The 16,219-nt window shown below is 36.7% G+C and overlaps 1 protein-coding gene and 1 non-coding gene across 5 annotated transcripts in view; both read right to left on the bottom strand.

The window, feature by feature from the left end:
• Positions 1–460: 460 nt before the first annotated feature.
• On the bottom strand, positions 461–532 carry trnap-agg. The gene has a single exon. It is a non-coding gene; the product is annotated as a tRNA-Pro (tRNA).
• Positions 533–11,882: 11,350 nt separating this feature from the next.
• arhgap27 (Rho GTPase activating protein 27) overlaps positions 11,883–16,219 on the bottom strand; it is a 30,194-nt gene continuing 25,857 nt past the window's right edge. For 3 of the 4 annotated variants that reach the window (XM_046853804.1, XM_046853802.1, XM_046853806.1), the window contains 11 exons: positions 15,246–15,313; positions 15,045–15,132; positions 14,833–14,937; positions 14,640–14,738; positions 14,402–14,504; positions 13,930–14,052; positions 13,747–13,845; positions 13,579–13,656; positions 13,364–13,492; positions 13,169–13,274; positions 11,883–13,011 (listed from right to left, as the gene is read on the bottom strand). In XM_046853804.1, the coding sequence (XP_046709760.1) occupies positions 12,837–13,011; positions 13,169–13,274; positions 13,364–13,492; positions 13,579–13,656; positions 13,747–13,845; positions 13,930–14,052; positions 14,402–14,504; positions 14,640–14,738; positions 14,833–14,937; positions 15,045–15,132; positions 15,246–15,313 (1,173 nt within the window). In that variant the 3' untranslated portion in view covers positions 11,883–12,836. The remainder of the gene's footprint in view (positions 13,012–13,168; positions 13,275–13,363; positions 13,493–13,578; positions 13,657–13,746; positions 13,846–13,929; positions 14,053–14,401; positions 14,505–14,639; positions 14,739–14,832; positions 14,938–15,044; positions 15,133–15,245; positions 15,314–16,219) is intronic. The other variant, XM_046853805.1, reaches the window with a different exon arrangement.

Here is a 16,219-nt window from a genome sequence, read left to right as displayed (position 1 = left end):
TGTAAGATAGTACTGAAAGGGAGATTTCAATAACAAAAACAGAGTAATTTAAAAGTGTCCAGCCAATGATGCCCTCCACAACTATAAGAGATGAAGGAGCTCTGCAGGAGAAGAGCTAAACTATTCAGTCTAACACTTGGCAGTAATTTACCACTGGAATGACACTACACCCTGCACATGAAGGTGAAGGGAAGGCGAGATCCAAACAGACAGAGGTTCAAGATTCCTTTTGTTTCTTTGTAATCTATTTACAGACTGTTCAGCATGAAACCAGAGTAATTCAAAGGTTGTCAGGCAATTATGGCCTCAATATATTAAAGGGAAGAAATCGCTCTCACAGGATTTAAACGATTTGTTTGCGCTATGAGGTAACAAGCACCAAGCGAGGACCAAGTTATCAGCGATACGGTTGTCTGACAGCGCTTGTTCAACCCAACAAAGGTTATTCAGTGTAAAAATTGGGCTCGTCCGGGATTTGAACCCGGGACCTCTCGCACCCTAAGCGAGAATCATACCCCTAGACCAATGAGCCAAGGAGACGCAGTTTAGCTCGGTTTGCAACTGGAACGGCTCTGCACAAGCCGGTAAAGGGAAGGTGAGAACCCAACAGCTTGAGGTCCATGGTTCATTTTGTTTCCTGTTAGGCAGAGTAAAATCCAGAATCAAAAAACTTGAATCACACCCCTAGACCAAAAGGCCTCCTTGTGGAAGAAGTGTCTACTGATATGTCACTGCAGAGTTCATGTGCTTTGCTGGCATATGTCTTCAATTGAAACAAATAGAGAAAACTTTAAAGTGTCCAGACAAAGCCGCCCTCTGTAACTACAGGAAACAGACAGGGTTATTAGTGATTTGAACTGCATTATAATTTTTGTATTAAAATGTCACTGTACATTGCAAATACATGTCTCCTTTTCTCCATGCTGATATTTTGGAACAGTTATTGTTGCTTTTGCTTTTACAGTGCAGAGCAATGTAAGGGAGAAAATTGGTCCTATTTCAAATCACTAATTATGTAGAGAATTGCGATGGACTTAAAATCCACTGGGGTCTCCCTGTGCCGTCTTAAAATCTTCCCCTTCTACATTTATGATTTCTTACAAATTCCCTGTACATTATTTCGCCAGAACACAGCTCTTTAACACTGCAGCAGCACTATTTGTAAGTCAACGCCATTGATAACTAAACCGCGAAAAAAATTCGTCTGTGACTTTTGCGTGTTCACCATTTGAACTAGACATGGTCACCAAGGCAAAAGTCTAGGTTTTATTTGACATCACTGGCTTGAACACTTGTTTTTTTTTTATTACATTGTAACCCAAATTCAATTGAAGCTTCATCTGATATTGACAAAAACTCAACTGGGTTTTCCAGCACCATTTGAAAGCCAGTAGGGTAGATCCGAGCCACTCTTTGCCACAAGACGTGAGTTCTGTTTTGGCTGCTTGCAGTGAGCAGAGTGGTGACCCAGAGGTCGATGAAATAAAACCATCCTTTTCTGAATGTACCGTGTTTGATTCTTCAGTCCCATTTCCAGCTCATAGTTGAAGTGGGGAATCTAACAATAAAATCCTGATTTTTTCTTTCAAATTGGTTTTGAATTTGTTTTTTTGCAAGTTACACTAAACAGAGCAACCAACAAAATTTCCCTACAGATGAAAATACAGCTCTACAAGGAAATTATGATCATGAATACCTCCATGGCAATTTGAACACATAATTTTGTGTGCAAGATCTTGCTATATGCATGTATTCAGCTGGGTCAAGAACATTTAGGCCAAAGTAATTTTTTATTATACATTTAATAAATGTCACATAATTTCTCTGTTGGAGGCATTCGTTGTTACTGAAACTGAAGAACCCGAAAGAGAACTGTTAACCATCTTCATTTTGTTAGATTTTATGGTTGGATTTGATAATGATGATGTCCTTTGATGCTTATTTTGATGCTGGTAAATTTGGGTTAAAAATGAGTTGAAATCTAGCTATGACACTCCAGTCTATAATTTATTTTACATCACTGGCTTGCCCACTTGCCTTGTTAACTTAATAGCTGACTATGGTCTCTGATTGATTCTAAATGACATTCTAACCCAAATTCAATAGACGCTTGATCTGATATTGACAAGAACCCCACAGGGTTTTTCAGCACTATTTTAAATCCGGAAGAGCAGTTCTGATCCTCTCTCTGCAAGAAGATATGAAAGAAACTGTTCACCTTTTTCACACTGTTAGATTCTAAGGTTGATTTTACAGCCTATGCTTGATTCTACAGTGCATACCATATTTGGTTGCACGCTAAACAAACTATTACTGTGCCATTAAGATAATACTCTGAGCACAGTCCATTCCATAATAATATACATTCACTGCTAAATTTTATCGATCTGATTCTGATTTTGAAATAATCCATTGATTTTTTTCTTGCACTGGTTTAAAACTTTTAAGAAGAATTTTGAGTCTCTCTTTGCCAGTTAGATTCTATAGTAAGCTTTGGTAAATGCTAAAGTGGAATGGTGCATTTTGTAATACTAAAAAATTCGATATTAAAATAAACTCACTGATCTCCCAATCAGATTAGAATCCTGCTGACTACAACCCCTATTCTCAAAAAGTTAGGAAGCTGTGCAAAATGTAAATAAAAACAGAATGAAATAATTTGTAATTCTCATAAATCCATATTCAATTCACTATAAAGCAAGAAACATATCAAATGTTTAATCTGAGGATATATACCATTTAAAAAATAAGGTTATTTTGAATTTGATTGCTCCAAAAAAGGGCTATGTTTAGCATTGTGCAGCATCTCGTTTTCTGTCTGTATACATCTGGGCTGGACTGAGGATTTAAGATTCAAGCATCTGCTGAAGATGATACAATCTTTGTCCAGCTTGCTCCACCTGAGTTTGTGTGTGAAAAGACCATGTCAGGTTCTCAGGTGTACTCTAGGATATTTAAAGCTGCTCACTTTCTCCACAGGAGTCCTGTCGATCATGAATAGAGAATAGCACTTTCACTAACTTTTCCTGAAGTCCATCACTAGTTTCTTGGCTTTGCTGGCATTCAAGGAAAGACATTTATCCTAGCACCATGATTTTATTTGGACAATCGATCAAGATAGGCGATGTCATTGTTGTTGGAGATGAGACGTGGAACTACTTCAGCAAATTTAATGATAGAAGAAGAGCTGTTAGAGAACATGCAGTCACTACGGCCTGTGGGCCACATCCGGCCCTTTGTATGTCTCTGTCCGGCCCGCGTTAGGCCAATCATAAATTACAGGGATGCACCGAAAATTCGGCCACCAAAGATTTTCGGCCACCGAAAATTTTCGGCCGAAATACCTAAATCACCAAAACAACACGGCAGAAACACAATTGTAATGACGCAATAAAAATGCGCAGCCAGCACAGGGTTATCTGGATAAGAGCCAACATGTCTGCGGTGTGGACTTTTTTCAATATCTTGGAGAAAGCCCTACGGATAGCGATTTGCAAAACATGCAATGCTGAAATTTCAAGAGGGGGTGTATCTGCAAAGAGTTTCTCCACATCGGGTTTAATTTATCACCTGAAATCCAAACATCCCGATTGCCATTCTAAATATGAGAAGAATGCGGTGCAGAAAAGTAAAGTCAATCCGAGCATGCGCACTCCCTCTGTAGCGTTTTTGAAAAGGCAAGAAAGTTTTCCAGTGATGATGCCAAGGCAAAAGGCATAAAAACAAAAAATTATTGAATTCATTGCATTAGATCAGTTGTCACCAGTGGATCGACGGGTTGATCTTTGAAACATTCCCCGTGGATCCCCAAATAATAATTATTATAATATAATATTATTTATTACACGGCGCTTCTTAATGCTGTAGATTAGAACGTTCCATTCACTTGAATTGGCTTCCAAACTTTCGTCCCTCAATTATTTTTGTTTAACAAACCGTTGCTAATAATTATTGACCGCTGTCTGTCTGTCAATACTATGAATGGTAACAAATAAAAAACAATAATTTATAATATTAAATAAAAAACTTTTGTAATTGATTTATTCTTTAAATTGCAATGCATTGATTTTAGTGAGGTTAGTACACACTCATAGCCATAAATGCAATGGTTCTAATAATTGACATAATCTTTTCTTTCTGTGTTTCGGTTTTCGGTTTTGGCCTTGGTTTCCTTATTTTTGGTTTCGGCCAAGAATTTTCATTTCGGTGCATCCCCAAAATATTATCGTTGGTGTGGCCCTCTGACACAATTCATGTTCCTCATGTGGACCCTTGTAAACATTAATTGCCCACCCCTGGTGTAGAGAGAGTAGAGCAGAAGTCTCAGGACACAGCCTTGAGGGGCTCCAATACTAAGAATAATGGAGTTGGAGGTGAACTACCTGGGGTCTGTTTGTGATGAAGTAGAACTCAGTCGCAGAGGGTAGCATTCATCTGAGATTGGAGGTCAGTTTGTTGAGATATATTGCATTGAAAGCTGAGCTATAGTCAATGAAGAGCAGCCTCACATAATATATTTTATTGTTGTTGATGTTGGTGAGAGAGAAGAGCAGGACATGAGAAGTGGTATCCTCAATAGACCTATTAAGACGATAGGGGGACTGGGGAGGGTCTGTGGTAATGGGAACGGAGGAGCAGATTATTTTGTTTATAAGCCTTTCAAAAACTTTTATAACCAGCAAAGTGAAGGCAATGAGGCGATCATTTAGGCAAGTGGGTTTGTTATTTTTGGCACAGGATTAATTTTAAACATTTAAAAAAAATAATAGAAGGGACAACATAGTTGCAAGTGATTCATCAAAGATGCAAGTAAACAGTCCAGCAAGCTGGAGCTCTAAATGTAACCTGCAATACCATCAGGGCCAGCTGCTTTCCTGACATCAACTCACTTCAGGGGAGGAGACAAGTTTCTGATGTTTAGGGAAAGGAATGTTGTCCCATATGTGTCTGATACATTTATATTACATTTACATTTGCAGCATTTAGCAGACGCCCTTGTCCAGAGCGACATACAAAAGTGCTTTGAGTCTCAAGCAATGAATAAATTTACACTGGTACACTAGATTACAAACTTAATATAAATCAGACTATAACTTGATTTTTACAAAGCAAACTTTGGAAAGTGCTAATTTAAGTATTTCATGAAGAGGTAGGTCTTCAACCGTTGCTTAAAGATACAGAATTCCAGCTGCTCAGCATTTCTGGATGTCCTTTGTTAAAATTTTGTATCATGATTCGCCAAATGTTTTGAAATGGTGAACGGTCTTCTCTGCAGACAGTTCAGATACTTCTACTATGAAGTCATGCTATATTGTAAAAAATGCATTTCTTATTATACCATCAGAGATGCAGTTTATTGAGTGATGAATACAAGCCGGATAGTCACTCTGTGACCAGTGTCCAGGGTTTCCAAAAAAAAAAGAATTTTTGATTTGTCTGTCCGCAGACAGTTTTTCACTGTACATTTGGAAATGGGATGAGAGTCTTGAACACAAGAACATGAACCTTCTGGCATTAGCTAGAACACTGAAGATAAGTCGTGGATGGGTCTTCAAGCATGACAATCACCAAAAACATTTGGCCAAGGTAACAACCTAATGGTCTTTTAGCCTATTCCATCATTGTGCAGGTCTACAATCTTGTCCCTGATGTCCTTTGACAGCTCTTTGGTCTTTCTCATGGTGGTGGAGAGGTTTAAATAAGAGAGGTTGATTCTGGGATGGGGTCATTTGTACACTTAATAAGTTAATATTAGGAGTTCTTTCTTAAAGGGAAATTATTAATTTGGGTGTGTGAAAGTCAGAATTCTTGCTAATTTGGTAGGGGATCAAATAATTATTTAATTTGATCAAATACAAAATAATTCATATATAATATTCATTTATAATTTCTTTCAGTTTTGTTCCCCCTATTAGTTCACTTTCTGTTAAAATAAACCTACCATTAATATTCTAGATGGTTAATTTCTTTGTAAGAGGGTAAATTTACAAAATCAGAAGGGGTAGTAGCCTGGTCCCAAGTCTTTAAATTTCAGTATGTTTATGCTAACCTTTTCAAATTATTTCACAAGAGATCAAGTTTCCGGCCATACTAGCAGATTAGCCGAGGCTTCCCTCCTGCACCTGTGATGTACTCTTAATCCAGCAGCCAATTTTGGCAGGCATCACAGAGCTGCTGGGTTAGTACAAACGAACAGTATAGCTAAAAGAATGTCAGCAAGTAGAACTGATGGTGGTGCTGTTCAGGGGTTTGGCCAGTCAGTCACATCATTTCTAATAAATATTATTTATAGAACTACAGGGACCTATTCAGATTTCCTTGTAGAATATGCCAATTTAATTTTAAACCTAGTTACTTCCTAAAACCGACTAAGTATTAATTGTAGATATAAATAGTTATCTACACTTGGTACACTACACTATGAAAAGGTTTGGTGTTCCACTAGGATCTGTCTTAGGCCCACTGCTTTTTCTTTATATAGGTGTATCTCAGTAAATTAGAATATCATTAAAAAGTTTATTTATTTTAGCAATTCAGTACAAACAATTAAACTGGTGTGTATATATATATATATATATATATATATATATAGATAGATAGATAGATAGATAGATAGATAGATAGATAGATAGATAGATAGATAGATTTATCATACACAGACTGATATATTTTAAGTGTTTATTTATTTTTCATTGTGATAATTATGGCTTACAGCTAATGAAAACCCAAAAATTTTAATATTGCTTAAGACCAGTAAAAAATAAATAAAAGAAAGAAAGAAAGAAAGAAAGATTTTAAACACAGAAATGTTGGACTACTGAAAAGTATGAACATGTACAGAACTCAATACTTAGTCAGGGTTCCTTTTGCATGAATTACTGAAGCATGGGGTGTGGCATGGAGGTGATCGTTCTGTGTTGCTGCTGACATGTTATGAAACCCAGGTTGCTCTGATAGCGGCATTCTCTGTTATGCTGATCCCAGCTCAACAGGCATTCAAGACCAGTTTGAAAGCAGGTGAAAACCTGGCCAGCAGGATCCATGTCTGTTTTCCAGGACAGCTTTAAATGCACTGACTGGGACATGTTCAGGAAGGCTTCAAGCAATGTCGATTTTATCAACTTGGAGAAGAACACATCGACAGTGACTAGCTACATTGGCAAGTGCATCGATGACGTGACCATCTCCAAGACCATCACCACACGCGCCAACCAGAAGCCGTCGATGACCGCTGCTAAAATCCAGAGACTCCACCTTCAGAGCAGGGGAAGCGTACACACAAAGAGAATCCACGGCCACTTCCAGGGCAGTCGGAGACACCGGCGCATGTGACTGGGCATCCAGGCAATCACAAACTACAATACAACTTCACCTGCTTGTGACTGTGACGCCTCCCTCCCAGATGCGCTGAATGACTTCTACGCCCGGTTCAAGGTGGCAAAGAAGACCACCCCTCCTCCCAGTGACTAGGTGCTCTATCTAACCACAGTTGAAATGAGTGAAAACTCTATGCAGAGTTAACCCACAGTAGTCTGCTGGACCAGACAACATTCCCGGCAGAGTGCTCAGGGAATGTGCAGAACAGCAAGTGGATGTGTTTACCAACATCTTCAACATCTCCCCGAGCAGCGCTGTTGTTCCTACGTGCCTCAAAACAACGACCATCGCCCCCTTGCCTGAAGAAGTCTACAGTCTCCTGCCTCAATGACTATTGTCCCGGATCGGAAAACAGCAGCTCCAGCACCACCACACTGAGCACTGGGGCCCCACAAGGCTGTGTGCTCAGTCCACTGCTGTTCACTCTGCTGATTTACGACTGTGTAGCAATGCACAGCTCGAATCACATCATCAAGTTCACAACTGTGGTAGGTCTCATCAACAAGAAAAATGAGTCAGCATACAGAGAGGAGGTGCACCAGTTAACAGCCTGGTGTAGAGCCAACAACCTGTCTCTAAACATTGACGAAACTAAAGAGATGCTTGTAGACTTCAGGAGAACACAAAGTGTATTTGTCCTACACTGTCTTGTGTTGTCTTTGCACTGTCTGTCTTGCATTGTTTCCACTAGGTTACACACAATGCCTTTTATGTGGTGAGGACACTTACTAGTCCTTAGCACTATGTTTTCTGTTATGTAACTTTATGTTGTTAAATAAAGCTCCACGGTTCTGGAGGAACGTTGTTTTATTTAGCTGTGTACTGCATCAGCTATATATAGTTGAAATGACAAAAAAAGCTTCTTGACTTAACCTGACTTGACTTGAATGATATCTTCCTCTTTACAAGACCTCAAGCAACTTGGATTCTGTGCCTCTCTTCCTTCAGACTCTGGGACCTTGATTTCTCAATAAAATGCAAAATTCTTTCATCTGAAATGATGACTTTGGCCCACTGAGCAAAAGTCCAGTTCTTTTTGTCCTTGCCCAGTTAAGACACCCCTGACATTGTCTCTGGTTTAGAAGTGGCTTGACACAAGAAATGCCACAGTTGTAGCCCATGGATACGTCTGTGCATGGTGGCTCTTGAAACACTGACTCCAGCTGCAGTCCACTCTCCAAATTCTTGAATATTCTTGTTTCACCTTGTTTACCACATTATTTCCTTCAATTTAAATTTCTTTCATGTGCTTGGATACAGCATTCTGTGAACAGCCAGCTGCTTTAGTGATGATCTTTTGTGTCTTATCCTTCATGTGCAGGGTGTCAATGATTGTCCTTTGTTAAGTTGTAAGCTTTTCTGAGACTGTGTTTTCAGTAAATGTTCTCAGTCTTTGGAAGTGAAGTTCCCACAATGCATTGGGCAGTTTTCACCACCCTCTGCAGCACTTTCCATTGTGACATAGATCAGTTTCCATACCAGACTGTAATATAGCTGGTCAGGATGCTCCCAGAAGTTCACCAGAGATGTTTTTTTGTCCAGGAGATGTCCTCAGAGATGTGAATCCCCAGGGATTTGGTGACATGGTCTTTCACTGCTCAATTGATATGAATAGGTGTGTGTGCCGCCTTTCTATGATGAGTCAAGTCTATGATAAGCTCCTTGATCTTCTTGGTCTTGAGCAGCAGGTTGTTGTCAGTGCACCATGCAGCAAGGTGGTTCACCTCCTCCCTCTAGGCTTACTCATCATTGTACTTGATAAGTCCGATCACCGTGGTGTCATTTGCAAACTTGATCATGATGTTGGAACTATATACAGAATTTAAGTTGTGGGTGAAGAGGTAGTAGCGAAAGGGACTCATTGTTCAGGTCTCCAATTTTGGTGATTAACTTGGAGAGGATGACAGTGTTGAACACTGAACTAAAGTAAAAAAACGGACATAAGTGTCTTTATTGTCTATATGAGAGGACAGAGTATAACACTGTGGAAACTGTGGCCTCCGTGCTCCTGTTCTTATGATAGACAATTTGGTGTGGGTCCAGAGATGTAGAAAGACAGGTTTTGAGGTGTGCTAAGATCACACTTGGTAATGATGGGGTGTGAGTGCTACTGGGCAGTAATTATTAATGCACATTAGGGTGGAGTGTTTTAAAACTGGCACGAAGGTGGTGATCTTAAAGCAGGTGGGCACGATAGCTTGGGCTAAGGAAAGGTTGAATTAGTCCATTAGGATCCGCGCCAGCTCTTAAGCACATATTCCCAACACGTGTCGGGGAATGCCATCAGGCACTGCAGCTTTATGTGGATTGATTCTGTTTAGCAACACACTGACCTCACTTGGGGAGAGTGTAAGAGGCTGGTGGTCCACAGGGAGCTCAGCATTGATGGCAGACTCATAGTTAGCTCTTTTAAAGCGAGCATAGAAGTTGTTTAGCTCATTAAGATAAGAGATATCAGTGTATTGGCACTGCCACATACAATAGGGGTCGGAGTTGGAGAAGTGTTCCTCATTCCTCTACTTGTGCTTGGCTGAGGTGCTTGGCCGTTTTAATGCCGCACCTCAGGTTGTCCTTGGCTGCACTGTAGGCTTGTGCATCACCAGATCTGAAAGCAAACCTCTCTGTTCATCCAGGGCTTCTAATTCAGTTAAAGAGTGAACTGTTTCTATGTAGTGACAATGTCTATAGTGGGGTTTTTATCATCAAATATGGAGAAAGCATAGCTTTTAATGTCCATGTGGGAGCCACAGGTCACCTGAGTGGCAAACTTGTTCCAATCAGTATGCCAAACCGGTCTTGCAGTACAGAGTCTGCTCCCTCTGGCCACACCTTTGTCGTTTTTACTGTGGGTTTTACCCCTTGGATGAGTGGTGAATACTTGGGGGGGAGAGGAACAAAATAAGGTGATCTAATAGTCCCAGGTGTTCCCTGGTGGTCTTGTGGTTAGGATGCCGCGCTCTCACCGCTGTGGCCCGGGTTCAATAAAATTCTGTATGGATGTATTGTCTGCTAATTTCTGAATGTAGTTCTTTCATGGCAAGCTTGGTAACTACTGCCGATGTGAATTCTCTGGGAAGATAAAAGTGCCTACACTTAACTATAAGAAATTACAGGTTAGGTGAACAGTGCCTTCCAGTGATATCATAATCCATGAGTGACATGTCAAATTACTGAGGACAGTGGGGTGTTTTTATTGCTGTGTAATAAAGTTACTTTACATGACGTCAGATGTTTGTTAACCAATAAATAGTAAACAAAATTTGTGACAAAGTGGACAAGCTTCATAACAAAATGCTCAGCAAAGCAGAGAGGATTGTTTTCTGGGTGTCATATTAATGATACATAATGTACAGTAACAAAGCTATTAACCAATGAAATATGCCAGATTGCAACACTCTACCAACATGATCATGTGACATTAAGTGCATGGTAGGGAGAGTTAATTGCTAGCTGTTATCTGATATCATTGACCCATCACCACAGAAAATAATGTGTAACATATCAAATTTTTCATTTTAACCAGGAAAACTGATTCACATGCTTTCCACTGATACTGATGTGCATGATGACTTTTGTTCAGCCAGCACTATTTTCTTTGGGAAATATAAATACTATTTCATTTAACATTTTACTGACATTTACATTTTTTTCCAGGTTAAAGTTGATATTTTTTTAAATTTGACACAGTGAATTTTTACTTCAAAATCACCATGTGAACAAGACTTATTCATTGAAGCTGATCCAAATTTGTCACATTTAAAGTGCACATTATATTGTCACATTATACATTGATTTATGAATCAATTTATTAAAAACTGTCCAATTGGGCCACTGATTTGTGATTTTTTTGTGTAAAAATAAGAAACAAATTAATAGAATTTTGTAATATAATTTGCATACTATTGTTAATTGTATACAGTAATATTTAATTTCACATTTACAGCGGCTTCAAATCATTAGTTTAATCAAGCTATAACACACTTGGATAATACACTTAAATGCTCTCCCCATTGTGCAATTAAATAAAAGATATGTGAAATACCACTTTTTACTAATCTAAATCCGGTCTTTTCTGTGCAACAATACTCTATTTTCTTTATAATCTTTTATTTATTTTTAAATATAATTTTATTTTTATAAAAAATTGCAATAACTTTTCATTTTTATTTATTTTCCTTTTTTTAATTTTCATCTTACTTAAAAAAAAAAAAAAAAATTCCTTGTAAGTGCAAATATACTTGGTAATAAAGCTTTTTCTGATTCTGATTTACAGCACACGTGAAGAATACCAATTATAAACCTTATGCATAAGCATCAATGTACATCTTTAGCTATGCAAAATGTGGGCTTGGATGGACAAGGATGAGCTATTCTGCATTGAGCCATATCACTTGTCTCTAGTACTGTGCAAAGGGTTACTGTAATTTAATACACTTTGAAAAATAACATAATATTTTTAATACACTTTGTAAATAATTACAATGGAAATTAAATGACATACCATGGCTTGTAAAACAGTTACTTTATTAAAGTCCTTTATAATCAATGTGTAGCATAAATATGCCTTTTTCTATGTACACCATTAAAACACACAAACATATGCCTTGTTGTTTATAAAATATTAATTCTTTACAAATCTTTACAACTATGGTCTTTATTATTTTTTTCAGGAATAAACTATGTGCAAATAGAATTTACAGAGTGAAACTTTTCTTTTGTATTAATAAATATATAACTATATAGCTAACATCTGTACAAGTAATCTACTGTCCCCTATTTATTTTAATATTTTAGATGAGTATAGATGGCAGTATTAAAATACAAATGACGACATAAACAAAAAACAACCCTCAGCTAAAATTCTAGAAATTAATGCTAGTCTCTAAAGCCTATTTTACGTTGTGATATATGATTTTTAACCACTTGCAGAATTACAGTTGACAGTTAACCAGCTTTCCATATCAAGGCTAAATATAACACTCAAGCAGTGTTATATCCACAACACAACTTATTTTATGAAAATATTATTTGCATGTGCCTGAGGTAAGTGGTCATCACCAGAACTACATGAAAATTCAGTAATAAATAATTCTAATTTGAGTGTTAATGTTAATTTTATATTATATTTTTTCCACCATTGTCTCAGGGCTATATCATTTAAGTCAATTACGAATTTATAGGCAATGACCAATAGTACTAACTACTTTAAAGAAATACTTTGCCCAAAATACTAACATGGCTCAGAGCAAAAATGATTATATATATATATATATATATATATATATATATATATATATATATATATATATATATATATATATATATATATAAAAAATATGACAGCTGACCTTTATTTACTTTTTTCTTTGTTCAGAAGTTTATCAAAAATGTACCTGTTCTTTGATTTTTTTTTGTATGACCACTGGGGCAACCTTTTTTTTTTTTTTTTTTTAAGGTGTTCACATATGAAAGATTGTTTCAAATTCACTGAGGATAAACTCAATGATCTGGTTCTGGAAGACCATATATGCAGTTATGTTTGCTGACTCTATTTCAGGCTTGAGCAACGTTGGGCCGAAGACTATTGCCACATTCTGCAAAGTCATCCGGTTCTGATCTCCATGCTCGATAACTCTGAAATTAGAAAAATACAGGGAAGTGATACAGAAAGATTTTCTTTAAAAACAATATACAAACAATGACAATTGTGTAGGCATCTTCAAATCTTTAATTTAACTGCAACAAACAGAACCACATTTCAAGGCTTATTAATTAAAAATAAAATACATACTTCCTTAAATGGCTAAAGAGTGCCTCCATTGTGTCATGATTGTTTGGTGGCAAAGATTTCACAAGATCACGTATATACACCACTCTGGTGTTGTAATCTGGAATTTCTACAGCAAATAAAAAAAAGCACAAAACATATTAAGCCTGCAATGAATATTAAAAAAAGAATAATCACAACAATATCAAAGGTACTCACTGATGCCTTGGACAAAGCTGCTGAAATGACTGTAAGGGAACAAGGGCTCTTGCAGTTCTCTGAAAAAGAGCTTCAAGGCTCCTGTAATTACATGGATGTCCCAGGGGCCATCCTCCAGATCTAGATTCTCTGTTAATGTACAAAAAATATTGGTGACTCGATAAATTACTTATATACATCACAAGAGAACACTGTGTTAAAATTAAATATATTACCATGATCAGCCTTAAAACGTAGCTTCTGAATAACAGCTAAGTTTCCACTAACTCTGTAGATTCCATCAACCCCCAAACCTGGTAAACAAAAATAGTCAGAGTCACTCTCAATTTTTAAATTGTAAGAAAATTGCATCTAATCTTTTATATAATTTTACAACATTGTACCCCTATTCTCTACTGTCCTGATGCACTTTGTCACAAAGCTAGGCACTGTAGACTTCTCCTGGGCGCAGAGATTTTGCAGATGACAGCCAAACACATTTTCTATGTCAAACAGAAAAGAACGTAATTATATATTTAGATTGTTTTACATAAAAAAACCATAATATCCTAAGATATTCATTTCACCTCTAATATAGCCTTTTTCCTTGACTGACTGCAAAGTAGGTCTCTTGAGGAGAAATTTGCGGAGCTTGTTGCGGACCTTCTTGTGGTCTGCCTCAGACGTGGAACTGGTTGAAAGCTGCCTAACTGTTAATGGACAAAGAGAAAAAATATATATTAAATAAGCAGGGGTGCAGTTCATATTTAAGTGTATGTGCATATCTATAATCATTTTTATTTTATGCTGTATGCGTAATTAATCATTTATGCATGGATATTTTTAGGATAAAGGTTTAAAATGTACACAGCTTTGAAAAAAATGACCACAATTTACAAGCCTGATAATTTTTGCAACCTGATTTTATTTGTATTGTATTAATTATGCATTTAAATGTATATAAGTATAAGTGACTAAAATAAACAGATTACAACATCCCTGATAAAAAGTTGGGACATTTAAACTCTTTCAGGTTTTAGAATCTCTACCCTATCTTACCGTTACTCATCCTTCGTTTGTCCACACTTGATTTGTCTTCCTTTTCTGTGCTAGGAGACTTTTCACTGACTTCCTCCTCATCATCTGAATGCTGCTCCATGTCCTGTGATACAGAAAAATAAACAGATTTTAACTTCACGCGTTAAGTAGTAAATATTGCACTAGAAAAAAGCTAGTAAAGATATTGCTTTATTATAAAAATGCAAATTCTCTAAATTTTCTCATTAGTCTGACTTACAAGTTGCCGTATGGTGTCTGTTATTGCTTTGTGCCAGTCGGTGATGATGCTATCAGTGTCATACTGAATCAGATATTCTGCTCCAGCCCGACTTTTTAGCTAAATAATTAAATTAATCAAAAGAAATTACAATTATTTTAAACATTTTATCCAATTAATCATAACAATATATCTGTTTTCCTTATTTGTATACCTCAACCACATTTTTTTTGCTGGACTTATCCTTTGCAGCCCATGCAATTGTTGCGCCTTTCAAATCCACAGTGAATTCTGGAACAATCTGATTGGTCTTGTTCTGCTTAAACAGAAATTAATTGGTTTAAAAAGTACTCTAGGTAAAAAAAATAAATAAATAAATAAATTCTGTCATTGGCATTTAGCTGTGGCAGCTATTCATGTACTTACTGATGTTCCTGTCTGGTTGGACCTCGGATCCTTGTGGAAAGTTAGAACCCCTCCATGAAGAACAGTCCATGACTGAGCCCAATTTTTTCTGTGGAAACAATAATGATGAGTAAGCTTTGTCTAACAAAAATCTCAAAGATAATTATTTGTAATAAACACATTTGTAAAAATCACATTTATGCAAACAACTTTTGTCCTTACCGTACTTTTTTCCCGTTCTCAGATATCTTGGTCTTGTTGAGGATTCCAGCTTTCTCCAAATTTGACACCTAAAAGTGGAAAATAGAAATATGAAGATTATAGAAAATATGATGTATTTTTATTTCAAGGCAGGTTCATGCAGATTTGTCAACAATATATGGTTAATCCTTTTAATAATAATCTCTTTTATTTCATAATATTTGTGTATTTCTTGCGCATTTCTGCAAAAATGGCAACCTGGTTTACTGTTACACTGTATTGAAAGACAGCAAACACTGTTCTGGTTAACCAGCTATACTTAATGTCGGTATACATGCTGTAAGAGTGCATGGTAATTATTATAGTATATTGTTGCAAATAAACACAATGTATCGCAATATAAGGTAACAAAATATAACACTGGAAAAAGTTGAAAATTTGCTGATCAGAGGATTCGGTGTAGAGGATTTTGGCGTTGGTGCTATTGTTACTTGCATGCAATTGTGATTCATAGTTTTTTACAGATACAGTAACAAGTAAACTCCTATAGTTTAATTTTCTATTTTATTCATATCAAATACCATAAATCACATTTTACATTTGTTGGATTCACAGTTACAAAGTAAATCAAAATATTTTAAAATTAGTATATTGGATATTCTGTGCATTAAATAGTTCCAATTCAATGAACAACTCAAACTAATATTCAACACTTGATTTTCTTCTCCAGCTTCAAAGGTCCAGCTCCTATAGTCTTATGCCTGTAGATGGCGACATTTAGCTTTTAATACCACCATTTCCTACATTAAATCTTCCTTGTTCACAAAAAATACTGTTCTTGTTAAAAAAAAAAAAAAACCATTGCACAAATCCATGAAAGTAAAAGAGAATCAAAAACATTCCACCTGTTCTGACATTCACTGCAACACTCCTTTGCCCTTGCAATACTCCTTAAACTAGTGGCAGAATATTTACAGCATTGGGCAGACAGTTTG

Source organism: Silurus meridionalis, chromosome 7, assembly GCF_014805685.1.
Source record: "Silurus meridionalis isolate SWU-2019-XX chromosome 7, ASM1480568v1, whole genome shotgun sequence".
Taxonomy (NCBI): Eukaryota; Metazoa; Chordata; class Actinopteri; order Siluriformes; family Siluridae; genus Silurus; species Silurus meridionalis.
This window is presented reverse-complemented; position numbering and strand designations above follow the sequence as displayed.